This window comes from Vulpes vulpes, chromosome 2 (assembly GCF_048418805.1).
Source record: "Vulpes vulpes isolate BD-2025 chromosome 2, VulVul3, whole genome shotgun sequence".
Lineage (NCBI taxonomy): Eukaryota > Metazoa > Chordata > Mammalia > Carnivora > Canidae > Vulpes > Vulpes vulpes.
In genome coordinates this window covers 26676350-26704269 of record NC_132781.1, presented here as the reverse complement: position 1 = coordinate 26704269, position 27920 = coordinate 26676350, and the positions used below count along the sequence as shown (strand labels likewise).

The window sequence follows — 27920 nt, the reverse complement described above, 5'->3', positions numbered from 1 at the left end:
AGTAGTGCTCTGTTAGCTATCATTTATTGTTTGTGTTTACTGAGATCTGACCAAAAATAAACATTCTATATTTTCTTCAACAGTTCTTTCTGTGGAGTTTAATTGTAATTTTTTAGGAAACCTTTTAGAAATCTTTTAAAATTACATTTTGTATTAAATGCAAATTACAGGAGACAATTATTTGCCTATTGTATTCACTTTATACTTTTGAAAAAGCCTGTAATATTTGTTGATTTTTTTTTCTGTTGCATAGCACTCCCACCAAAGGCATAGAGAACAAAGCTTTTGATCGCAATACAGAATCTCTCTTTGAAGAACTGTCTTCAGCTGGCTCAGGCCTAATTGGAGATGTGGATGAAGGAGCAGATTTACTAGGTATGATAGCTTATCTGAAGAAGTATCATACTGTAATAGTTTTTTAAGTGATTTAATTGAAAATTCCTTTAAAATGTCCCTAACTGCTGCTCAGTAGCACAGTTATTGTACTTTCAGGCAATAAATAGGAACGTAGTCTTTGAGATCACAAGTTTTATTTTATTTTATTTTATTTTATTTTATTTTATTTTATTTTATTATTTATTTATTTATTTATTTATTTATTTATTTATTTATTTATTTTTAAAGATTTTATAGAGATCACAAGTTTTAAATGAAAGTATCTTTGTGTATGGATATCCCTCAAATTGAATTGTACTTTAATTTGTATTTTGAAAATCATACAGCACATTTTATTAAACATGTGCTGCATATATTCCAAAAACAGTATTTCACATAAGGAGCACAGTGATCAAAAAAAAAAAAAAAAAAAGAAGGAGCACAGTGATTTTATTTTATTTTATATATATATATATATATATATATATATATATATAATAAAATATATATATATAAGTGTGTGTGCATCCAGGTGTGTGGATGTGTAGATGTGTAGATGTATAGATTAATAGGTAGTTAGTTCCTGGCTTAGGTAGACTTCTTTAAATCCTATTGACCATAATTAGATAAGAAAATATAATACTTGGGGTCTATTTATTTATTTATTTGTGATTTCACAGCATATTCTGTTTGGACATGTAATCATTTTAGAGTTTGTGTTGTAGAAGATACCTGGTTTGAAAAAGAATACTGCATTTGACTGTTCCATTATTTATCTGATAACCTTTGCCAAGTAGTTAACCTCTCCCGGCCTTAGTTTCTTTGATAAAATGAAGGAGTTGGATTCTAGTTCTTGGGTTGAGCAAACTGTGGCTCATGGGTCCAAATTCAGCTCATCTCCTCTGTGTTCAAATAAAGCTTTATTGGAATACAGCCCATCTCATTTATTTACTTATTGTCTATAGTTGGTTTTGCACCCAATAGCAGAATTAAGTAGTCTATAACAGAGATCATATGGCTTCCAAAGACTTAAAATATTCACTATCTGACACTTTACAGAAAGAATGGATAGACTCCTTCTCTAGGGGATCTCTGAAATCTCTTTCAACAATAATTACATATGTCAGTTAGTTTGGGCTTGCCGTTCTTTTAACTTACAATCTTACAGAAATTGAAAGCCTTATTGTATTAAAAAACCTATGCCTTTGGAATAGAAACTGGTCTTTAAAAATTTTTGTATCTATTATTGACATTATAATTCAGACTACAGTGTTCTCAAAAGGTGCTGTTTGTTAATTTTTGCGAATATGGGGTGGGATTACTTGCATTAATTTGGGTTAAATTTATTGATTACCATTATATTCTTCAAAGTTTGAAGTATTTTTTGAAGGAAATATAAGTTCTGTCTAAATGGAACTCATAGTCTATCTAGTAAGAGAGATTGAAAGTTTATTATAAGTAAAACTTTTTAAATTAGGCATAAACTCCCACTGTTAAAGTCTAAGTAAAGTATTGGAAGCAATTGAATGAGTTTGCATTTCTCAAGGAGGGCTAAAGATTAATTCTTAAGAAACACCCCATTTTTACATTTTAGCTTACACTTTAAATTTAGTTAACTTTAAATTATGAATGAAAAGTTCTGTTTAAGAAACTGAGTCCCTGGCAAAATTGAAGGATAGATGCAAAAAATGTTAGAAGAATTTTTCTGTTTAAATTCGCATTCAAATTTATATACAATAAAGTTCACTCTTTATGATGAATTTTTTTACTTTTGCCAAAGCATAGAGTTGTATAATCACTACTAGAAGCAATATACGTCCCCGGAAAGTTCCTTCATGTTGCAACTTTGTATTTAATTAGAATGAAGTATTTGTAATGCAGTTTGTATACCCTGCTACTCATAATCCAATATTGAATAATATAATTTTTGAGGTTGGTGGTCATTCCTTTTTGTAAAAGTTAAGAAGCCACAGAGTACTTAGAAATAATTGTAGTCTTTTAAAATCAAGTATTTTCTGAAAGCTTCCATTCTTTAAGTCAGAAAATTAAGCATAATGAATAGGTTAAAAGCAAAATCCTGATACTGTGGGTTTCTTTCTACTTTGAAAATAAGAAATAGACTGTAAACTAGTGTCTTTTCCCTTTTGCAGATAATGATATATTTATCTCTAGAATCTTCCAGATTAGAAGATTTTACTCTAATACCTTGAGTGTAGTGACTTATGCCTACGTGAATACCTTTTGATCGAAGATGGTAAATGAAATTTCCTAGGCTCATATTTGTTCCCTGGCTTATCTTCTATACAATTTCATGATAGCAATTGAAGTGTAATACTAAATGGAATATAGTGAAACTAACAAAATTGTTTCCCAAAGTTCTTTAATTGACTTTGGGTTGATAAATAAGTATGCAACCCATTTCTATAACTCATTATTCATTTTCTTAATTACTATATTATTGTAAAACTCTTCTCTTGTTCAAGGATATAAATTTTTGTAATCATTATGCATATACTTCACACTTAGATTTTAGCAATTTAAAAGAGGTAAATCCCTCCCCACTCCATTTGTCCTTGTCCTTTGACTTTCTTATTTTTGTCAGTCCTTTTTCCATTCACTTTAGTCATGTACTTTCCACAGCCACACTCAAGAACTTGGAAATTGCACATCCTACTCTTGGGGTTTTTTCTTTCTCTTGATTATCCTTCTGTGTTTTCAACTTCACTGTCTTTACTTCTTCTATTATCATTTAAACATGTTCAGATGTTTTCCATTTAATTTTTTTTTAAGATTTTATTTATTTATTCATGACAGACAGAGAGAGGCAGAGACACAGGCAGAGGGAGAAGCAGGCTCCATGCAGGGAGCCCGACGTGGGACTCAATCCCAGGTCTCTAGGATCACACCCCATGCTGAAGGTGGCGCTAAACCGCTGAGCCACCGGGGCTGCCCAGGTGTTTTCCATTTAAAAGTGAAAGCACTGCCCCCTTCTAACCCTCCATCTTCAGTACCTTCATGCCCTATCACTCACTTAGGTTCCATTTCTGGTCACACCTTTATGCAGCACTATCAAAGAGATATCTCTTCTGTGTCTGACACTATTCTAGATGCTTGTGATACATCAGTGAACAAAGCAGACTTCTTGAAAGTAAAGCTGCTTTTTAACTGCCAGGATTTCCCTTTCCCACTTGCATCTCATCCCCCTGTAGTCTGTGTGGGATTATTCCCTGCACTCATTTTGTGTGAAGCCACCTTCTTGTTTGCTATATTCAGCGGTTCCTTCTACACTCTTTTCACAGAACTCTTCAGATAACCTTTGTCTTTAACACCATCTTTGTTGGATTTCTGTGATAGCAGACTTTCCTACCTCTGATTCTTCTTTTTCAGCCTTCTTTTTCTGCCCACCTTTCAGGATATCAGTATCCTAGGCCTGCTTCTTTGTTTGGGAAATCTTATTTGCTCTTGTTTCTTGGCTTTTGTGGATAATTGCTTTACAGTTTTTATCACTTTCCAAGATCTTTTTCTAGTGCCACAGACTATTATTTCCAAACACTCCATGAGACACCCTTAAGATGATTTGTGGGGCTTTACCCTTGATTTGTCTACAGGTCAGTTCATCATGTTCGTTGTCCTGTTCAAGGCTGTTCTTGGTCCAACACCATACTGTCTGAGTGAATGCCTCACCGTCCACTCAATTCTCTGTTCAGAATCTCTCCTTTTTCCCTCAGAACCAATCACCATGGCTTGTTTACTCCTTTTCTTTAAAAAAAAAAAAATGTATATGTAACTCTTTATATATCTCCTTGCCTCTATTTAAATGGCATATCCTCCTATTGGAATTCTGTCTTGATCACCTAGTTAAAGCTTAGTTGTCCTGGAAATGTATTCTTGTGGCACTTGTTTTCTTTATTATGCCACTCTTTATACTTCACTGTGATTTTATACATACTCATCTCCCTCGGTAGGCTATAAGCTCAATGTCAAGACAACTTTGTCCTTTGCTCATATGGAGTCTTGAGCACCATAGCACAGTGATTAAGTGAATGGATCGCTAAACAGAATAGTTCTTATGGTTTTATTTCACCTCTAATTCTGTGATTCTTCACCTTTTAGGATTAAAACCTCTTTATGGGAGAATTTGTAAGAAAGCAGTGTACTTTTGGGAAAATGCATGTACAGGTAGACAAAATTGTGCATACTTTCTCAAGGGGTTAACAGATAATTTGGAGGCCCAACTATGGAGCTAACTTGAGGATTGATGCTAAAATCCAAATGAGACTTCTATGATTTTAAAATCTGCCAGGCAATTTTTACATGTTTTAATAGGTGAAGTTTTCAAATATGTTAGACCTAATAAATTTATATTTGGTTGAAACCTTGAATAGAAATGCAGCCACTTCAAGTTATGTTTTTCTTATGGTTATGAGTTAGCTTTTATCAATACATTTCAAAGTGAAAATTTTGGACAATCCAACTGATCATATATTAAATTTATACATGAGATTTTGAGAGAACTCTTCACTGAGAATGTGTAAATTATAGGAACTACATTAGATATGATTCCCATGTAGTACATATTTCAAATTTTTTTCTTAAAAAAAAATTTATTTATTTATTTATTTATTTATGATAGTCACAGAGAGAGAGAGAGAGAGAGAGAGAGAGGCAGAGACACAGGCGGCAGAGGGAGAAGCAGGCTCCATGCACCGGGAGCCCGACGTGGGATTCGATCCCGGGTCTCCAGGATCGCGCCCTGGGCCAAAGGCAGGCACCAAACCACTGTGCCACCCAGGGATCCCCAAATTTTTTTCTTATTTATAATACTTACACTTTACTGTGTTTAGTTAATGGTTTCTCTACATCTTTTAAATTTTATTGTCTCCTCTCTCTCATTGAAATTAATGAGTGTAGATCTTGCTTTCTGGAAACAATCTAATTGTGATTCTCATTCATTTTTCTCTTGGGCTGCTTACCCAGGGGAATATTCTGGTGTGTATGCTTTTAAATACTTTAATATTACTGCTTTTTAAGCAAGGTGTTCTTGGCTGCTATTCTCATGTAATGCTTTCTCATCATTTTTTTTCCGCTCAACTTTTTTTTTTTTTTGCCTTCCATATATTTTCAGCTTTTATGCTTATCTCCCTACATGCTTGAGAGTTTATAACAAACATAGTCATTACGTAAGCTTTTTTCAACCAATCTAGACTCAATTTCTTCTGACTGTATAGCTTTATTGAAAGTTAACATTAGTCGACAGCAAATATTTCAGCATATCTTGCCAAAATTCATTTGGAATTGTAATTTGGAAACCTTTTTAGTTTGTCTTTATTTTTACCTTCTGGAGAATACATAGATGATTAAATAAGCTACTATTTCTCATATTTAATTCTTCATGGAGAAGTACCCTGATCTTTGAGAATATTTGAGATAATGATAATATAGACAGAATATGAGTTCATATGTGAGCATTGAATTTTTAGCATTTCTAGGTTGGTTTTAAATTATCTTTAAGTCATTTGAAATACTGCTTTTTAAAAAATCAAGAGACATGATAACTCCTTTTCCTTATGTAGTTTTCTTAGGATTTTTCCTTCCTGTATAGCTGGGTTATATTAATACTACTTCTTCCATTATATGCGGTTTTCTAATTAGCTTAGGATAAGTGAATGGTGAGTCTTTTGCTTTGCTTTGTTTTTTGCTTTTTTGTTATTGTAGTTTTTTGAGATACATTCCCTAGTGTGTTGTTTTATTTCTTCAGTTTCTTATAAGTGGCAAATTAAATAACTTTCTTCTCCCTAAAGATCATTGCATTGAATCTTGCTTTGAGTGCTCTGCCTATATTACAGTCCTCATTAAGTTATTAAACAGGATTCTGTAAAGTAATAACTAAACATTATCATTTCAGAGGTGGCACTTTGAGAGAAACTTTATATTATTGATGTGGGATTTTCAATCTAATCATTCAGTTTCATTGTGTAAAAGAATTGGTAAAGCATTTTTTTAAGGTATAACATCGAAGATCATCCCTTAGGAATGAAGGAAATCATCTTAATTTCTGTCTTTCGCACATCATTATGCATTAAATCATAACACTGATTCCAGATGTATTTCATATCATGCATAAAGCTTTACAAATTAATAATCTATTTTCATGCTGTTTCTTACATAAAACATTTCTTGTTCTTTGTTTTTGCTTTACATGGAATGCATGGGCTTTAAGACCATAATTTCTTTGGTAAGGTTTCATCTGCATTGGGGTTCCGTCTTTCTTTGGCCTTGTTTCTGCCTGTTCTTTCTTAGTAACACTTAATTTTTAGGCAAAAGCCTACAATACCAGCTGTGATTTGCAAATGATTTTTGATCTGTATTAATGCTTACTCTTTTCTTCCTCTAAACATTTTACTGCTGCTTTTTAGAATATTGGGCAGAAAAGTCTTGATCATTTTGAAATATTATCTATGAGAAACAAAATATAGACTAAGTTACAAGGAATTGGCTAACAATCTTTTGTTTTGTGATGGATAATCATTTATAATTCTACAATCTATATAAGTAGATATATGAAATGAAATTATAGACAAAAATAAGGTTACTAAAGGACAGATAAAATTTATAAGTTAAAATTTGAGGCTCTAGTTTATATAATACCAGTTTATATAATTTTTAATAATTTTTTTGAAAGCTTTTTTTTTTTTTTTGATAGGAATGGGTCGTGAAGTTGAGAATCTTATATTAGAAAATACACAACTGTTGGAAACCAAGTAAGTATATACAAAATTTTAAAAGGAACACAAGATATTGAATTTTCTCATCTGAGTCAGTGACGATATTTAATAACACAGCATGCGACTGCCGTTGAGCTACCTTATCTTGTTCCCCTCCCTGTGTGTTTGCTTCTGTGCACACATGCATAAGCAAATGGGCAGTGGGACCCGATTTCACTGATGGATAGGTTTTGTTGCTCTGTTTTGTTTTTTGCAAAAACAGATTTTCATCTCCTTTCCACTCTACAAGTATTTGTGTCTCTTAACCTTCTGGATTTGTCATGTGCTTTTTTGGCTCCCTCCCCTGGAATGCCCATTTTATTTTCTCCTGGGGTTTCTTTATTTCTACATAAATATTTTGATCTATACCCAACCCAGTTCTCCTCTATAGTTGTCGATTTTCAGGTATAATTTGTGGGGTCTTAGGCCCTCAAACATATTGGAGTCCGGTTTAGTGGGGCAGGTCCTGAGTCCTGTGGAAAGCAGTCCAGGTCCCTTTGTTAATTTGCTGTGTCAGAGCAACTTTGGAACATCTGGGTAGATCCAAAATAGAATGCGGTGATGAGATACCATGCCCATCTGTACCCAAAAGAACTAGATCTTAGAATTTTTTTTCCAGGTTTTCCCCCAGGTTTAGACTTTTTACTCATTAGTTATTAAAAGGTAAATTGAAAGATAAATTTTACTTTATTGATTAGGTAATTTTTTTCCCCAGAATTTAACAACAGTATCCTTATGGATGCTGTTTTGTAAAAGTTTAATCTTAGTTAATTTTGACATTTTTATTAGTTGGTGGTCTGTTTTGCTTAGCTTATTCTTTGGTTAAGTGGAAGAGTGAAAACTTGCATGATTGTGTTTTTTTTTATCTTGATCTACAAACAATACCGGGTGGAATCTCTTTAAAATATTCAGTTATTCAGCTTTGACAGCGTAGTTCCTTTAGTTTGAAAGAGAACAGGTTGAAAGAGTATTCATTTGTAACGATATATGTGCAATATGTGTTTCTTAGACATGCTTTGAATGTAGTGAAGAATGATTTGATAGCAAAGGTGGATGAGCTGACCTGTGAGAAGGATGTGCTGCAGGGGGAGCTGGAGGCTGTAAAACAAGCCAAGCTGAAGCTAGAGGAGAAGAATAAGGAGCTGGAGGAGGAGCTTAGGAAGTAAGTTTTCTCTGTGGTCTTCTGAACCCAACTGTCTTTGCCAGGGTGCCAGAAAGGGTCTCAGGTATCACCCTGAGGTCGGCCTCTCTGTCCATAACCCTTAAGAGGCAAGGAGCACGAGTGGCCTGGAAGGGGGCCAAGTGCCAGGCGCTGATTCCACTGTGAGCATGCCCCTTCTCTGACCCAGTGTCATCATTGTCACTTTTTGTGGCTGTCATAATATGAAAAAAGTTAGTAGAACCACTCTAAAATTTGCTAATACAGAAATTAGAAACATTTTTTCCCTTCACCCAGCTTTCTTTAATACCTGTTTTTTTCTGAGAACAGTGCTACCCTAATGTTCCCCTAAGTGAAGGCAGCTAAATACTCTGGAAAGAAAAATAATTATTTAGTGTTGATTAAAATTTTTGATATACCCTTTCATTCCTTGAAAAGATGAACTCAAATAACATATTCTGGTTTCTTCCCCACTAGAGCTCGCGCAGAAGCCGAAGATGCACGGCAAAAAGCAAAAGATGATGATGATGTAGGTTTATGATTTCAGATTTTTTTCTTAATACATTTTGGTTTTTAAGAAAATCTTGCTAATTAAGCTTTGGATACAGCATTATAGAAAGGAAGTCAGAAGATCTGTTTGTGGTCATAAATAGGATAGCTCATGCTCCCACATGATATGCAGAGGCTAAGCTTTCTGGCTACATGTGGTGTGCCATTTTTTTTTTTTTTATGGCTCTGTGGTGTGACCTCTGTTTGCATGTTCAAGCTCAAGGACCAGCTGAAACATTGTGGGTTTTATTACTGTTTGTTTTATCTCAAATTTTCACTTAGAAATATGAAAGCTTAATAATAAAAGTTACTTATAGTATTAAACATAAGAAGATGAATTCTAGAACTTTAGTTGTAGGCAGTCAGTTTATATTGTTTTCAACATACGTAAATACAAGACTAAATGAGTTTCTTGTCAATATAATTAGCATAGTGGTAGTTCTTTTGGTAGCTAGATTATCATTCCTGTAACAGATGTTTGCTGGTCAACCGTCAGATTTTTTTTTTTTAAGGTTTTATTTATTTATTTATTCATGAGAGACACACAGAGAGGCAGAGACACAGGCAGAGGGAGAAACAGGCTTGGAGCCCGATGCGGGACTTGATCCTGGGTCCCTAGGATGAGGCCCTGGGCTGAAGGCAGGCACTAAACCACTGAGCCACCCAGGCTGCCCCAAGCATCAGACTTGAGATATGTGGGTACCCTGTACAAAATGATTACTTAATACTCCTGCTATATTGCTCTTTTTTTAATATATAATACTTGGTACCTACCAAAAATATATGTGTAATATATGTAAGTTTTGAACATAATAATTTAACAGAATGAACCCATCACCTAAGAACTAGAACATTATCAAACACTGAAGCCACCCTCTGCTTCTCCCCTCCAGAGGAGACCACTATCCTATATTTATCATTTTCTTACCTTTCAAAAAAAATGATTTTATCAGGGCACCTGGTTGGCTTAGTTGGTAGAGCCTGTGACTCTTGATCTTAGAGTCATGAGTTCAAGCCCCACGTTGAATGTAGAGATTAATTTACAAAAAGTTTTTTAAAAATAATTTTATATCACACATATATGTATCCCTACAAAATATGGTTTCATTTTCCTTGTTTTTTATTTCATACTTGGAGATTTACTTCTTATACTCAGCATTATGTTTTTGAGATTCACCTATGTTGTAGTATAGTGCTGGAAGTTATTCATGTTCACTGCTTTATAATATCTCATTGTATGAATATATTATAATTTATATATCTGTTTTCCTATTAATGGATATTTAGGTTATTTCCAGCTTTTTACTACCACAAACAATGCTGTTGTTAAAGAACATTATAGTGCAAGTCTCCTGGTACTTAGGAATGTGATTGCTGTGCTGCAGATGCAGAATCCCTGAAGCCTCTGTTGTTTGACTTCTGTTTAAAGGAGAGGCAAAGTTTGTAGTAGGAAGACAAAGGAAGTGGTCACCAAGGTCTAAACTCAGGTCTTTCTTAACTGTCCCACCCATCAGCAAAACAAAAGCTCTACAGTTAAACCAGTCTTCCTCCCCAGAAAAGCATTTAGGAATTGCAGTAGAAGGAAGGTGACTTGAGCATGCTTTTGGGTCTTACCGTGCTTATGTCCTTTACCCTCCCTAAGAAGAATTCTAGTTAATATACTTGTCTCCAGCTTGTATTTCTTTTGGGGCTTTAGTGACTCTTAACAGTTGGGCGCCTTGGTACCTAGCCAATATATGTAGATGATGGGTAGTTTGAGATAAATGAACCCCTTTCAGAACTAACTTGTAACAAATTGCTGAATAATTAGCATTTGTTATAGAATATCCACTTTAAAAAATGTTTTAGAGGAACATTTCCAGGGAGCATGTTCAATCTGTATAGATAGGTTAATAACTTCTTTAATCTCCCTTGGTTTTAGCTCAGAATCTACAGTGTTCTTATTTCCTTTGTAGTATGTTCAAATATCTATATTTCTACTCGGAAATTTAATTGCTTGCCTCTTTTCAGTCATAAGTAATTATTTAAATCTCTTTGGTGATTTTATTTTTATAAGGTTATTTTTCTTTAAATGTTCCAGTAGATTAGAAATTAAGAAGCATTTCAAAGTTTTAAGATTTTGCTTAAATTTAACATAACACCAAAAACAAATAATAGGCTCCCAGAGTGATCTGCAGCATTCTTTTTGTTACAGAGTGATATTCCCACAGCCCAAAGGAAGCGGTTTACTAGGGTAGAAATGGCCCGCGTTCTAATGGAGAGAAACCAATACAAAGAGAGATTGATGGAGCTTCAGGAAGCTGTTCGATGGACAGAGATGATTCGGTTTGTAGGAGAAGTGCCTCTTGGTGCTTTTCTAGTTTTGTTTCCTAGGTTTGAACATTCCTTACTCAGAACCAGAGGCCTGCCTTGGGGATCCAAACCTCTTATATTCTGTTTATTAGGAAATACTTTCTAAAGTAACACTAGGAATTATGGACAGAATGTGATCAAAATGGGTGCCTTTTGGGCAAAGGGCCCTTGGAGAATGTTCCTATGACCTCTAAAAGGGAATTGTTACTACTTAGGAATGATGGTCATTTTTCAAAAGAATATAGAAATTGACACTACTTTTACAGTAACGTTAGGAAAAGATAAAAATTTCATGTGCCACCCAGGAAACAAAATCATTTTTACTCCTTGTTTTTCTGTAAAATACTCGTCTGATTTCCCCTCCTTCCTGGCTATTCATGCAAAATGTACCTTCCATTGACATCTTTATTGATTGGATCTTAGCTCTAACCTGATGCTGCCATCTAATGGCCATATTCTCAGTAATAGCGCTCCTTACTTTAATTTAGGAAGCGCTCATGAGAAGTTTGTGGACTAGTTGCCCCCTAATTTACCCGTATTTTTGAGTTTGGATTCCTACCTCAGATTTACCAATAACAGTACACATACACTGACATGTTGTTTTAAAGCTTATGAACATATTTTTTAACCTCCAACTTTTACTTCTTTTGATCACATTACTTAACAGTTTATATGTCCTTTAGCAGTGTCATTCTAGAATGAAAGTACTTTGTATAGCACATTTATAATTTGCTAAACTTGTAATTGCTGCTAAGAAGGGATGAGTATTCTAATCTTCATTAAATTGATCAAATAAACTAATGTATTAAGCAGTTTGTCCTTAAATATTTAATAGATATTAAATAAATAATAAATATTTTAAAAATTGAAGGAGGAACACCTTGGTGGCTCAGCTGGTTACGCCTCTGACTCTTGACTTCAGCTCAGGTCATGATCTTAGGATGGTGAGATCAGGCTGTGTTATTGGGCTCTGCCTTCTGCTGGACATCCCCCCCCCAATCCCCCGCCTGCAACTCTCTTCCTCTCGCCCTCCCCCACTCTCTCTTTCAAATAGATAGATAGATAGATAGTCTTTTTTAAAAATTGAGGTATAGAGAGAGGCTCCATTTTTTTTTAAAGGTTTTATTTTTTTATTTATTCATGAGAGACGTACAGGGGAGTGGGGCAGAAAGGCAGAGACACAGGCAGAGGGAGAAGCAGGCTTCACGCAGGGAGTCCAACATGGGACTCGATCCCGGGTCTCCAGGATCATGCCCTGGGCTGAAGGCGGCGCTAAACCGCTGAGCCACCCGGGCTGCCCTCCATTTTTTTTTTTTTTTTAAGATTTATTTATTTTAGAAAAAGAACATGAGCCAGAGGGGCAGAGAGGGAGAGAGAATCTCAAGCAAACTCCACATCCTGCTTGGAGCCAGCATGGGGCTCAGTCACACAACACCAAGATCATGACTTGAGCCAAACCCAAGAGTCAGATGCTCAACTGACTATGCCACCCAGGCTCCCCAGCGGGCTCCACTTTTTTTCATTGCTGCTTTTAATTCTAGCAGCCATGTGGTAGTCCACAAGTGAAAAGACGTGGTGCCTCACTTTTAACTTCTTCATTGAATTAAAAGATGTTTTCAATTTAGTTCTTAAAAAAAAAAATGTGAAAAGTGAGCTTTGATAGAGCAGCATCCTTACCACCTTACTAAATAAGTTTGGAGTGCCTTGCCTTATTTTCTGAAATGACCAATCTAGTTTATCCTCTTCTCTGGTAATCTTTTCAGTAATGGGAAAGTTTTAGTCCTGTGAAAAAGGACCTATCTGAGCAGTAAAGTTCCAGGCAGTTTTGTGAGAGCTGGAGCATGAGCGCAATAGAGACCTTTTTGTAAAAATAAGGATTCACAGGACAATATTTTGATAAAAGGGAGAATTGGAGGATATCTCTGCAATAAATTTTTTTTTAAGATTGTATTTATTTATTCATGACAGACAGAGAGAGGCACATACAGGAAGGGGGAGAAGCAGGTTCCCTGTAGGGAGCCTGATGTGGGACTTGATCCTGGGACTCCAGACAGACACTCAACCACTGAGCCACCCAGGCGTCCCTAAAATTTTTTTTTAATATTTACATTCAAGCATGTTGGCTATCCATTCAGCACAGATAACAATCTTGTCTCTGTCAGTGGACTGAACTCTTTGATGGATGGATGGTGTTTTATTTATCTTAGTTGTATAGCCTTTACAGGCTGACTGACATACGATAGGTCAAAGCAGCTGTTTACTGAATTTGTTGATTCTCTTTTGTGTATCCTGTGAACTTGGATCCCCTGTTCTCCAGACAGAAAGCTAAAACACCTCACTAATAAAGACATTTTTTTCTTTCTTTTTCTTTTTAAATATAGTGCATCAAGAGAAAATCCAGCCATGCAGGAAAAAAAAAGGTCAAGCATTTGGCAATTGTAAGTATCTAACAACACATAAAGACAGCAGAGAGCACTTTGAGACAAGATTACAGTCAAAATTTATTTCTAAGAATGATTTTGTGTCTCCTTTCTTTTTAAAATTTGGAATATATGGCTAAATTGAATTTTTTCTCTTTGATATGTAGTGTGCCAGCTCGGTAAGGCTACTCTTGAGGACAAACATATGCTGTCGTAAGCTGCATCCTGTTGGTTATGCACTTGGTAGAATCTTCACTAAATTAGTTAAAAATTATGGGGAATTATTCATAGAGTTGATGATTACCTGGGTCCTCAGTACATAAGTTACATGGATTCACTGGTTGTCTGATTGTAAGGAGCTTTACAAAGTAAAGCTTAGAAAGTTAGTGTCTATAGGTTTGAGTAGTGTGTGTATTTATGTGTTTCAGACTTGAATTATGTTCATGTCAGAAGAACTGTGTATTTACTGTACTTAAAACTTACCCCTTTTGGTGAATCAGCTATTTAATAGAAGTGTTAATTCTTTTAAGTGGATGTAAAGGTAGACATATAAATTGAGCTTAATAAAAAATGTACAAGATGTATGTTAAGATGATAATATGTGTTCCAGTACTTTACTACTACTTTTAGAACTGGCTAACTAAGCTTGTGTTCAAACTGTGCGGCTATAATCTTGCTGTTTAACACAACTACTTATCAAGCAGGAGCTAGAACCCATGTTATTTCTTCATTACAAGAAGTTCCCTGTACTTAAGAGTCTTCCTTCCTTTTTTTTTTTTTTAAGCATTTTATTTATTTATTCATGAGAGACAGAGAGAGAGAGAGGTAGAGACACAGGCAGAGGGAGAAGCAAGCTCCATGCAGGGAGCCCGATGTGGGACTCGATGTGGGACTCGATGTAGGACTCCAGGGTCACACTCTAAGCCAGAGTCAGACGCTTTAGCGCTCAACTGCTGAGCCACCCAGGCGTCCTGAGAGTCTTCCTTTCATTGTGTGAATTGCTAATTAAAATGCAAGGATCTGCCATTCTAAGCAATAGTTTCTTAACTGAATGTCTGAGTTTGGATGTGAACTATTGCTAAGGCTGCAGTGTAAGACTACAAAAAATCTTTCTGCCAGTTTCTAACTCATTGCCTTGTAAAAGCACTATGGAATTTGTGGAAATTTATGGATTACTGCATGTAATAATGGTCTCTTTTGCACAGGCACTTTCTCGCTCTCACTCTCACTCTTTTCTTTTTAGTTTCAGCCGACTTTTCAGCTCCTCAAGTAATACTACTAAGAAGCCTGAACCACCTGTTAATTTGAAATACAATGCACCCACCTCTCATGTTACTCCTTCTGTCAAGAAAAGAAGCAGCACCTTATCTCAGCTCCCTGGGGATAAATCCAAAGCCTTTGATTTCCTAAGCGAAGAGTAAGTATTTTCTAAACTAGTGATTATGCTCTAAATAAGTTAACAGTTCAGAATATTCTTGCCCTTTATCAGGTCAGCCATAAGGTTCACATAAGTCTATAAAGAAACTAATTCTGTAACATGGCTGCCTACCTTTAAGTAGATTACTTGTAGTCAATACCTTTTATGAAAATTACATCTCACAGTTTTCATAAACAGAAGTTGTTTTAAAATGTCTCCTTGTTGCTAACACTAGTAAATATTAGTAAAATATTAAAGGGCTATGTAAGCTTTTATCCTAAATGTTTGAACATTTCCTTTGGCATCAGAAGTTGATTTTGCCTCCTGACTCTGCTGCTCCTTGAGTACATGAACATGGACAAGCTAATCTCTCAGTCCCAGTTTCTCTGCCTGTAAATTGAGTATGATAACCAGACTCAGAGGCACAAGGGTTAAACTACATACAGTTTGTAAACTGTCTGACACACAGGAAGATTTGTTAACTATGACAGACACAGCAAGTCAGTTTGCATTTTTGTCTTCTGAAACAAATCATGGGGTCCAGAAATGAACCTTTATTATCTTCCTAAGAAGATACTGATTTATTGATCTTTAATCACTTCTAGCACATTCCCTGGCATTAGAAAATTCTCAGTAAATATTTGTTGAATGAACAAAAAAGGAGGAACTAAAAATATTTAAGAATTTTCCCTTTCATATGGCCAAAATCTGAAACCTGATAGAAATTTGATGGCTAACGATTCAACATAATAAGATACGCTGCTTGCTAATCTGTTAAAGCTTGAACACTTTACCTACTGCACAACTCTAAAAGGCCAGCGTTAGTATAACACTTCTTAGAAAGGCAGAATTCTGAACTAAACTAAACTGAAATTGTGCGATTTTTTTGTTGTTATTTTTGCTCTCAGCGAGAAAGGTGAGATATACTGTTGTTATAGTCCCTTAATTAAAAAGGGAAATTTCTTTGCCTTTTAGAACTGAAGCTAGTTTAGCCTCACGCAGAGAACAAAAGAGAGAACAGTATCGTCAGGTAAAGGCACACGTTCAGAAAGAAGATGGTAGAGTGCAGGCTTTTGGCTGGAGTCTGCCTCAAAAGTACAAACAGGTAAGATGTGAACATGATACGAGCATCTAGTGGGAAGTGCTAGGGGAAGGGTATGGAGGGAAGTGCCTGGGCATGGAGGAATCAAAATACCTGTATCAAACCCGCTCATGGACTTGGCACACATTTAGAGAAGGGTTGAGGGTAGTGGTTCTCCAGCTGTTTTCTAGAGCCCCAGAGCTCAAAAGAAATGCCTGAGTCTGTGAGGAGGGAGATGGGTCAATGGGGGGGTTTACCAAGTGCATGGACTTGAGATAATCTACTGGTTTGTTTCTTGTTTTGTTTTATTTTATTTTTAGTGTGGTATAATTGACATACAGTATTATATTAATTTCAGGTATACAACATAATTTGATATTTTTATATATTGTGAAATAAATCACAGTAAGTATAGTTAATATCACTGAACATGGTTACAGATTTTTTTTTCTTGTAGTTAGAACTTTTAAGTTTTACTCTCTTAACAACTTTAAATATGCAGTGTAATATTGTTAATTATAGTTGCCATGCTGTACATTACATCTCCATGACTTATTTTATAACTGGAAGTTTTGTACCTCTTGACCTCCTTTACGAACCGCTTCATCTACTTCTCACTCCTGCCTCTAGTGGCCACCAGTTTATTCTGTGTTTATGAACTTTGTTTTTTGTTTTGTTTTTTTTTAAGATTTTATTATTTATTTATTCATGAAAGGTACACAGACAGGGGGCATAGGGAAGCAGAGACACAGGCAGAGGGAGAAGCAGGCTTCATGCAGGGAGCCCGATGCGGGACTCGATCCCGGGACTCCAGGATCACACCCTGAGCCATTGGCAGGCACTAAACTGCTGAGCCACCCAGGGATCCCCTGTTTATGAGCTTTGTATGTTTGTTTAAGATTCCACATATAAGTGAGATTATATGGTATTTGTTTTTCTCTGTCTGAATTTATTTAACATAATGCTCTCAGGTTCCATCCGTGTTGTCGAAGATAGAAAGCTACTATTCTTTTTTTTTTTTTTTAAGATTTTTTTTATTTATTCATGAGAGAGAGAGAGGCAGAGACACAGGCAAAGGCAGAAGCAGGCTCCATGCAGGAAGCCTGATGTGGGACTCGATCCCAACACCAGGATCACGCCCTGGGCCAAAGGCAGGCACTAAACCCCCAAGCCATCTAGGGATCCCCTACTATTCTTTGTTTTTTTTTTTTTTTAATTTTTATTTATTTATGATAGTCACAGAGAGAGAGAGAGAGAGGCAGAGACACAGGCAGAGGGAGAAGCAGGCTCCATGCACCGGGAGCCTGATGTGGGATTCGATCCCGGGTCTCCAGGATTGTGCCCTGAGCCAAAGGCAGGCGCCAAGCCGCTGCGCCACCCAGGGATCCCCCCTACTATTCTTTTTAATGGCTGAATAATATTCTGTTGTATTTATATACCACATTTACCTTACATTCACTTATTAATGGACACTTAGGTTGTTTCCATGTCTTGACTACAGTGAATGCAGAGAACATAGAACATCTATCATTTCAAGTTAATGTTTTTGCTTTCTCCAGATAAATACCCAGGAGTGGAATTGCTGGATCGAATAGTAGTCTATTTTTAATTTTTTTTTTAAAGTTGTCTCTATGCCCAAAGTGGGGCTTGAACTCATGACCTGAGATCAAGAGTCCAGAGTTCTACTAACTAAATGAGCCAGGCATCCCTATTTTTTATTTTTTGTCCATAGTGGTTGCACCAGTTTACATTCCCACTATCCATGCATAAGGGTTTCCTTTTCTCCATATCCTCACTTACTGTCTTTTTGAAAATAGCAGTTCTGACAGGTGTGAGGTGGTATCTCAATGTGGTTTTGATTTGCATTTCACTGATGATTAGTGATGTTGAGCATCTTTTCATGTACCTGTTGGCTGTCTGTATCTTCTTTGAAAAATGTTTGTTTAGAACCTTTGCCTATTTTTTAATCCATTTGTTTGTTTGCTTTTGCTATTGAGTTGCATGTGTATCCTGCTCCATTTTAATATTTAAAGATTTCATTTTTAAAAAAATCCTTTTTTTAAGTTTTATTTATTTCAGAGAGAGAGTGAAGGAGGGAGAGAAAGAGGGAGAAAACATGCACAGAAGGGGAGAGGGGCAGAAGGAGAGGGAGACCGGCAGACTCCCGGCTGAGCGGGGAGTCTGATGCAGTGCTCAGTCCCAGGACCCTGAGATCATTACCTGAGCCAAAATCCAGTTGATCCCGTAACTGACTGCGCCACCTAGGTACCCAAGAAAACCACCTCTGGTTTTTAGAAGTTTTAAAAAACCATTGTCATTGTAGCCTTTCAAACTGTTGACTTAAACCTCATTTCAGGTCTGCAGGAACTTTACTTGTCTACTTCCATATTCCCTATCCATAAAAGACTCAGCACATGTGTATACACACACACACACACATACACACACACACACGTAAACCAAAATGTACATGAAGTAGTGTATCTCTTATGAGCTCCCATAGTATCTTGTTTATTGGTTCTAACTGCCACATGACTTCCTGCTTAATTTTCAAATAAGAATAACAAAATTAACTTGAACATGATTTCAAACATTAAACATGTACCAGCAGTGCTTGCCCATGGCTCAGTGGTTTTGTGAGTTCACTTTTGATGAGGCTTACCAATGTGTCTTTTTCTCTCCCCTCCCTAATTACTAGGTAACCAATGGCCAAGGGGAAAATAAGATGAAAAATCTACCTGTGCCTGTCTATCTCAGACCTCTAGATGAAAAAGATACATCAATGAAAGTAAGTTACTTTTGAAGTTAAAGGAAATATTTCTTAAACTCTGGGTTGTTTTTCTTTCTAAAATCAAAAAGTTTAAATTCTACTTTTGTGGATGAAGTTATTGTTTATTTTGTAATTTTAAACTGGGATACTGGGGGAGCCTGGGTGGCTCAGTGGTTGAGTGTCTGCCTTTTGCTCAGGTCATGATCCTGGAGTCCTGGAATTGAGCCCCGAATCAGGCTTCCTGCTTGGCAGGTAGTCTGGCTGTCCCTGCCGACCCCCACTCATGCACTCTCTCTCTCAAATAAATAAATAAAATTTTTTAAAAAAAATTAAAAAGCAAATAAACTGGTATACTTTGAATATTAAACCTGTATTCATGAAGTGCCTGTCTGACTCAGTCAGCAGAACATTCAACTCTTAATCTCAGGGTTGAGCTCCACATTGGGGATAGAATTTACTTAAAAGAAAGAAAGGAACAAACAGACCTATATTCATGATCATTATATTTTTTTTTTTAATTTTTTTAAAGGTTTTTTTTTTTAATTTATTTATTCATAGAGACACAGCTAGAGAGAGAGGCAGAGACACAGGCAGAGGGAGAAGCAGGCACCATGCAGGAAGCCCAATGTGGGACTCGATCCTGGGTCTCCAGGATCATGCCCCTGGCTGCAGGCAGCGCCAAACCGCTGCGCCACTGGGGCTGCCCTGATCATTATATTTTTAAAGAAATGTGAAAATTTCTAAACATTTTTAGAGAGAAAATGACTTAATACCTTTTTTTTTTTTTTAATATCAAAAAGCTGTGGTGTGCAGTTGGAGTCAATTTATCAGGTGGGAAGACCAGAGATGGTGGGTCTGTTGTTGGAGCAAGTGTATTTTACAAGGATGTTGCTGGTTTGGATACAGAAGGCAGTAAACAGCGAAGTGCATCACAGAGTAGTTTAGACAAGTTAGACCAGGAACTTAAGGTAAGTGTGTGTGCACTAACATTTCACCTGGTTTTAGCTTTTTGGTCCAAAACTAACTTCTGGTCCAACTTCTTTCTATTTGGGATTATTATGCCTTTTCTTACTCCTCATGCTCTCTCTTTTTTAGATCCATTTTACTTAGGCATATTTTATATATGATAAGATATATACACTTGGAATGGGTACAGTTCAAAGAGTTTTGGCAAATGTATGCATCTATTTAAGAACCATCACAATCGAAATACAGAACATTTTTATCACTCATTTTCTTTAACTGCTATTTTCTAGTTTACTAATTAATACCAAAAGGTGGTTGTATTTTTAGCCTTCCAAATAACCTGAAAATAAATGCTTTACTGTTAAAGCACAGCCTTATGAAAATGTGAATATACATATCATTTTAAATATTCATATTTCGGGAATCCCTGGGTGGCTTAGTGGTTTAGCACCTGCCTTGATGCCAGGGCGTGATCCTGGAGTTCCAGGATTGAGTCCCACATCAGGCTCCCTGCATGGAGCCTGCTTCTCCCTCTGCCTGTGTCTCTGCCTTTCTCTCTCTCTCTCTCTCTCTCTCTCTGTCTCTCATGAATAAATAAATAAAATCTTTAAAAATTTTTTCATATTTCTTACTTTGTATACGTAGGAACAACAGAAGGAGTTAAAAAATCAAGAAGAATTATCCAGTCTAGTCTGGATCTGTACCAGCACTCATTCAGCTACAAAAGTTATCATCATCGATGCTATTCAACCAGGCAACATCCTAGATAGTTTCACTGTTTGCAACTCTCATGTTCTGTGTATAGCAAGTGTACCAGGTAAGAGAAGGCCACGTCCCTCTCTCCCTACCATCTACACCTTTTAACTGGCAGAAACTGATTTGTTTACTGGAGGTACAGTTATGCATTGCTCTCATGGAGGTTATGTTCTAGTTGGGGAAGACCAAAAATAAACTGGAAACAAATAACTAAACAAGATATTTTCAAATATTGTGAAGAAAATACAATAATGGTAATATGAGAAGATGCCTGGTAGACAAAGAGCAAGGGGCTGTTTAGATTGATTAGTAAGAGAAGGCTTCTAAAGTTCTGGATTGAATATTATGTTAAAACATTGGTTTAAAAATTATGGGGGTTCATGATATGTCTACACAATGGAATATTTAGTCGTAAAAATGAATGAAATTCTGTTATGTACTACAACACAGATTAATTTTGGAAGCATGCTGAACAAAATAACCCAGATGCACAGGGACAATTTTTACCTGATTCCATTTTACATGAGCGATTTAGACTAGGCAGATTCACAAAGGCAGGTGGATTAGAGATTACCAAGGGGGAGGGGGAGGCTCTGGGGACAGGGAATTACCATTTAATGGGTACACATTTCCTGCAAGGGGTGTTGGAAAAGTTTCCAACATAGATACTTGTGGTGGTTGCACAGCATTGTGAATGTAATTAATGCCACTGAGTTGTACACTTAAACACATTGAAATGGTAAATTTGATACAACACAATATTTTAATGTGCTATGAATAAGAACAGCCTTCTAAATAAAGGAAATTGAAGAAATTTATATGGTAAATGCTCAGTTTTAATGTATTATTAATATCTTAAGACATTGTATACACCTACGGTGATCAGTTAATGGTGGTAGAAGTCCATACTTCAAGTAGTATTCTTGATATTTAAAAAAAATTTTTTTTTACTGAATTGTCAGATACTAGATTTCCTTTTTTTTTTTTTTTTAATTTATTTATTCATGAAAGACAGAGAGAGAGAGAGAGGCAGAGACACAGGCAGAGGGAGAAGCAGGCTCCATGCAGGGAGCCTGACGTGGGACTCGATCCAGGGTCTCCAGGATTACACCCTGGGCTGAAGGCAGACACTAAACCGCTGAGCCACCCAGCCTGCCCGATTTCCTTGTTTATAACCTCATTAGGTGGCTGCTGAGGAGCTCACTAAGAATAGAAGAGTCAGGGACTCTGGGTGGCTTAGTGGTTGAGCGGCTGCCTTCAGCTCAGGACGTGATCCCTGGATCGGGGATCGAGTCCCGCATCGGGCTCCCTGCGGGGAGCCTGCTTCTCCCTCTGCCTATGTCTCTGCTTCTCTCTCTCTATGTCTGATGAATAAATAAATATTAAAAAAAAAGAACGGTGTCACTTCTGACATTTTCATGTTTACTTATGCTTGCAGTAATAGAAGTATTATCTTAATTTTTTAAGCTGCTTCTTCATTTTGTGAAGGTTCGTTTAAGTATAATTTAAAGTTACCATCCTGGCAGTGTATTTTGAGTAGCTATTTGTCTCATCTGCATGCTCTTATTTCAAACTTATAGTTGCCTTAATGGAGAAAATGCTTTTTATAAGAGTTTACTTAGCTATTAGAAAAAGATTTATCTTGTTTTTCAGGAGCAAGAGAAACAGACTACCCTGCAGGAGAAGAACTTTCAGAATCTGGGCAGGTAGACAAAGCATCTTTATGTGGCAGCATGACCAGCAATAGCTCAGCAGAGACAGACAGCCTGTTGGGGGGCATCACAGTGGTTGGTTGTTCTACAGAAGGTGTGACAGCAGCTGCCACTTCCCCTAGTACCAATGGTGCTTCTCCAGTGACAGAAAACCCACCAGGTATCACTTTCCTTACATGTTATCAGTACAGAGTCAGAGCCTATTCCAAATGCCTCATTATGAACTCCTACTTAATTTTAGATCTTGAAGTAACGAGGATGAAAGAGCTTGAAAGAAGACACTGTAACACTATAATGCCTTTTAAATCAGGAATTCTGTATTTTGCAGTATAGTGTGAAGGAGGGGGTAGGTGGAGTGGAATTCTACAGTAGTGGTTTGTGGAGAAATGATTGGGAGAAAAGCTCAACCTCAGAATAGTTAGCATGTTTTATTTATTTTGTAGAAAAGGAAGCAGAAAATAGTGAGGTTGATGAAAATATTCCAACAGCAGAAGAAGCAACCGAAGCCACAGAAGGCAATGCAGGGTCAGCTGAAGACACTGTGGACACCTCCCAGCCGGGCGTATACACAGAGCATGTCTTTACAGATCCCCTGGGAGTTCAAATCCCAGAAGACCTGTCACCAGTGTATCAGTCAAGGTACGCAGATGGGTCAGCAACTTAGGGAACAAGTACTCACATAAAGAGAAACCAGAATCATCTCCAGCAGCAACAGTATTTCCACTAGGTCTCCATCTCTCCTTCCACTGCATCTGTTCTGGATTTCTCCCCTCAGGTGTTCTCTATACCTTCTAACACTTAAAAAAAAAAAAAAAAAAATCTTGCCTATAAGACATTAGTCAAAATTTTCATGGTCATTTTCTCCTCTGATACGACTTGTTTTTTCATTTCCATTCATATTGTAACTGTGCCATATTCCTTACCAGCCCTCCTCATTCCAGCTCCAGTTAGCTACAGTTTAGTTAGATTACCCATGTGGGCTTGGACTGACTTTTTAAAATTTGGTTTTCTGGCAAATAGCTCTTCCTTTAAAATCGTGGGTACTATAGGCCCATTTAGTGAATTCTTTAATTTTATTTTCTGCACTCTCTGGGCCTATAGAAAGCTTATGGTGATCTATCTAAATGTGATTGTTTTTACAATTTAATAGTCTTCCTCTTAGTTTATAGAGTAATCAAGTGTCTATTAACATTTGTTAATTTAAGAATAGTCATCTTTTTAGAAATAGGTTTGTCTGTTTTGAATTTGATAGCCCAGTTATCTTTTTTTTTCTTTTTCTTTTTCTTTTTTTTTTTTAGAGATTTTATTTATTTATCAGAGAGAGAGGGAGAGACACACTCCCTGCTGAGCAGGGAGCCTGATATGGGGCTTGATTCTAGGATCCTATGTGTATGTGTGTGTGTGTGGTCTTAAAACACACCATCCCTTTGTCTTCTTTCCCCTGAGAAAAAACTTTAAAAATTCAAAGTATCCCTAAGGGAGAATCATAATTACAGCCTGGATGTTAACTGCTGTATTACTATGTCTTACCTCCCTTATGTGCACCGTCATTCTCTCTAGTATGGTAATGTCACTTCAGGTACAACTGTTGAAATATTTATTATAAGCATTTAAAATGGACTTTTCCAGGGGTTCACCTGGGTGGCTCAGTGGTTAAGCATCTGCCTTTGGCTCGGGTCGTGGTCCCGGGTTCCTGGGATTGGGTCCCATATCAGGCTCCCTGCGGGGAGTCTGCTTCTCCCTCTGCCTGTGTCTCTGTCTCTCTCTCTGTGTCTCTGATGAATAGATAAATAAAGTCTTTAAAAAAAAATTGGCTTTTCTTTTTTTGTTTTTCCTCAACTGTTGCGAAAAAAATACAAACTGAAATATGGAAATGTTCTGTCCCTGAAAATTGTAGCTAAGCATACTCAGATGCTCTTCTTTTTCTCACCTTTTCCAGTAATGATTCAGATGCATATAAAGATCAGTTATCAGTATTGCCAAATGAACAAGACCTGGTGAGAGAGGAAGCCCAGAAAATGAGTAGCCTTTTACCAACTATGTGGCTTGGAGCTCAGAATGGCTGGTAGGTGCCAATTCTTTTAATATTAGAGTATCTTTAGTTTTTCATTTTTGCTTTTGGAATCACAAGATAAATAAGTAAAATGTAGTGCATAGGCATACAACAAAAAGTACATATTAAAGCAGAGATCTTTATGTACATACAGATTTTGAGGTGATCCTAATTACCTTATAAACTGGACTTACATTAGTTATGAATGGTAAATCATATAGTTCTTTGTCACAGAATGTATCCTTTATATAATATTCTTGGAAGAAGAGGCAAATAAAACTTTAGAATCTGGGTGATCCAAAAACAGAAGATCCTGAACAGCACAGAGGCAGAATTATTGATGCACAGAAGGCTTATATAGGCTAGAGTGTGTTCAAGAAATACCAGCAATTAATCCATTTGGCTGCAAAAAGGCCCAGTTCCATTCTGAATGTAACTGTGAAATGTACTAGGAAAACCAGGACAGATCACAGTCTGAAAGCTTATGAGATGGTAACTAACATTACATAGTTGGTTCACGTTCTAGTAGTATGGGGAGTCTCAGAAAATTGTGCTTCTCTACAGATTAAGCAAGATTACTAGTGCATCTTTTCCATAGGAGCCTTAATACTACAAAATGGAGGGCCAACTAACTCTTCTATGAAGGATCAGATAAGAAATAGGTTAGGCTTTGTAGCCATATAATTTCTGCAGCAACTCTCAGCTCTGCTATGGTGGTGCAAGAGCAGCCATTGCCATTGTATTGACAGTACGTAAGTAGATGAGTGTGGCTGTGTTCCAGTAACACTTTATGGACACTGAAGGGTGAATTTCTTGTTATTCTTAGATGTCATAAAATATACATGATTTATTTTTTTTCCAACCATTTAAAAATGTAAATACCATTTTTATCTTGCACACTATACAAAGACGGATGGCTAGATTTGGCTTGTGGGCCGTAGATTGTGTTTGCCACTCTCTGATGTAAACCAGTCTGTCATCAGAAAGTTATATTTTGGTGTAGTAGAAGAGTAAAATGATTTTCTAAAAAGGATTTTAGCCAAGGATTCTGAAGTATGTGGTAACCTGAAACTAACTGACCATGCATTATTCTAGTTTTGGCTTTTCACTCTTCTATGTTTCTATTTGCTTAACCAGCTTATTTTTTTGCATTAAACTCTCCCTGTTATTTCCTAAGATTTTTGTGTTACTCTTTAATCCTAAGGAAACTTTGTGGTCATTATTAGATGTAAGCAATGACTTGGTTTTCTCTATGCCTTACTAGTCTTGATTTTGTTCTTGCAGTTTGTATGTGCATTCATCTGTAGCCCAGTGGAGGAAATGTCTCCATTCTATTAAACTTAAAGATTCGATTCTCAGTATTGTGTAAGTTTTATTTTAGAAATTATTCCTTTTAAAAATATGTATTTTGGTATAAACTATCTTTTAAGACTATTAAAGCTAATGTGTGCTTCATGATTATGTCAGTAACCAGATTCCCCACCCCACCCCCTTTATGGAAGCAGAGAAGCTGAGTGAGATTGAATCTCTCTCACTGCAAAGTAAAATAGTTCCTAAGTAGAGCTTTAAGTCAAACTTGCCAAGTTGATTCCTCACCATAGAACCAATTAATACCGGGACGCTTGGATGGCTCAGCAGTTTAGCACCGCCTTCAGCCCAGGGCATGATCCTGGAGACCTGGGATCGAGTCCCGCGTCGGGCTCCCCGCATGGAGCCTGCTTCTCCCTCTACCTGTGTCTCTGCCTCTCTCTCTGTGTGTGTCTCTCATGAATAAATAAATAAAATCTTTAAAAAAATTTTTTTAAATAAAAAAAAGAACCAATTAATACCTATTAATTTATGTACTCTTTAGACTTGGTGAGCGTGTTGACTAGGGCATTGATTCACTAGTCCTTTTCACTGTGTCACTATCAAAAACTCTGAAGTCCACAGAGCTGACTGTTAGTTCCACTCAAGGCATCTGTCTCTGGTCCGTGTAGCCCTTCTGCGAAGACAGAAGCTTGGGGGGGCCAGGAAGCGAAACAAGGGAGTCACCACACAGGCTGTTGATTTAATTCAGCTGACGTTTTCATAGCAAGACTTTCTCAAATAAGAGTATATTCTTAGGAAGCCTGGCTGACTCAATATAGAGTATGTGACCCTTGATCTTGGGGGAGGGATCATGGGTTTGAGTCTCAACATTGGGTGTAGAGATGACTTAAGAAAAAAAAAAAAAAAACATATACTTATACCAGAACGGTATAAGCTCCTTGTCTGTCACACATTGGCCCTCTGAGAGCCCCTGAACTAGTTCAGTAGCATGTGGTTTCTTCTGCTTTCCCAAATGGAGAGTTCTGAAATCCCTTTTCCTTTTTGCAGACATGTGAAAGGGATTGTGTTAGTGGCCCTGGCTGATGGCACCCTTGCAATCTTTCACAGAGGAGTTGGTGAGTTATGAACATATAATATATGTGTAGTTTATTGCTTTGCAAAAGCATTTTTTAGTAGATTGGCCTGTGTCTTAAAGAAACGATACTTAATAGGAGAAAGAATAAAGATGTAAGCTGAACACTAACAATATATGACTTTAGTTAGATATGTGAGTACATGTAGTTTATCATTTCAAGGTACTCTGACATAATGTGATATGGAGGCTCTTGTTTCTCACTAGTACACTTAGGAGAAATTTTGTGAGAGGGAAGGTTTTCTTTTTTCTTTCTTTTTTTTCAGTATTTTAAAACTAATTTGTATCCACTTATATTTGGGAGGTTTTTAAATTTTTAATGGGATATGGTTTAATAATTTTCATGTCCTATAATTTCTATAACTTCTTTAAAACTGACGTAACTATCATCCGCAGACAGGAGAGGTGGTGGAGCCTGCCTTGAGTTAAGGGAACTAGGGAAGTGAGCATGTGATTTGGTACATGTATCAGCCAAAATAATCATTTCCTACTTGCTAGATTGCTAGAACAGGAAAATACTCCATAAACATAGCCCCACTGAATTTGGATTTTAGCAAGGCTTTCCCCAAAGTGTCGTATCTTTTGGGGCTTGGAAAAATAAAGGGTAGGGGATAATTAGTTGTCTTTGTAACTGGTACCTAGAGATTGCTGGTAATGATTCCATATCATCAAAGAGTGAAGGGGCTTTCTTTTACCTTGTTCAGACCCTTTGTAAACTTTATCTGAGCTTAATCCTCACAGCAACTTATGAAGGTTCTATTGTATTCTCATTCTGTAGATGAGGAAACGAGGCACAGAGGCTTTTAGTCACTTTGTGGTCGGTCAGCTAATAAGTACAAAAGCCTAGACAAAATGTAATAATAAATGTTTTGGCAAGCTGAATTCCAAAATTATATTGACAGGGGGCGCCCAGGTGGCTCAGTGGTTGGGCATCTGCCTTTGGCTCAGGGCCTGATCCCTAATTTCTGGGATCGAGTCCCACATCCTTCCCTCTGCCTGTGTCTCTGCCTCTTTTGTGTCTCTCATGAATAAATAAATAAAATCTTTTAAAAAAATAAAATTATATTGACAGAACAGACAAAAGACAGTAAGTTTAAATGTGA

At 36.7% G+C, this 27920-nt stretch overlaps 1 protein-coding gene across 15 annotated transcripts in view; it reads left to right on the top strand.

The window, feature by feature from the left end:
* SPAG9 (sperm associated antigen 9) overlaps positions 1–27920 on the top strand; it is a 145008-nt gene that overhangs the window by 98075 nt on the left and 19013 nt on the right. For 9 of the 15 annotated variants that reach the window (XM_025995937.2, XM_025995936.2, XM_025995935.2 and 6 more), the window contains 16 exons: positions 254–375; positions 7079–7136; positions 8149–8301; positions 8776–8827; positions 11042–11172; positions 13581–13637; positions 14863–15036; positions 16012–16141; positions 18816–18905; positions 19688–19855; positions 20499–20670; positions 22263–22481; positions 22765–22960; positions 24261–24386; positions 25659–25739; positions 26733–26800. In XM_025995937.2, the coding sequence (XP_025851722.1) occupies positions 254–375; positions 7079–7136; positions 8149–8301; positions 8776–8827; positions 11042–11172; positions 13581–13637; positions 14863–15036; positions 16012–16141; positions 18816–18905; positions 19688–19855; positions 20499–20670; positions 22263–22481; positions 22765–22960; positions 24261–24386; positions 25659–25739; positions 26733–26800 (1997 nt within the window). Of the gene's footprint in view, positions 1–253; positions 376–5352; positions 5365–7078; positions 7137–8148; positions 8302–8775; positions 8828–11041; positions 11173–13580; positions 13638–14862; positions 15037–16011; positions 16142–18815; positions 18906–19687; positions 19856–20498; positions 20671–22262; positions 22482–22764; positions 22961–24260; positions 24387–25658; positions 25740–26732; positions 26801–27920 lie in introns of all 15 variants that reach the window. The other 6 variants (XM_072747484.1, XM_072747483.1, XM_025995931.2 and 3 more) reach the window with 1 other exon arrangement.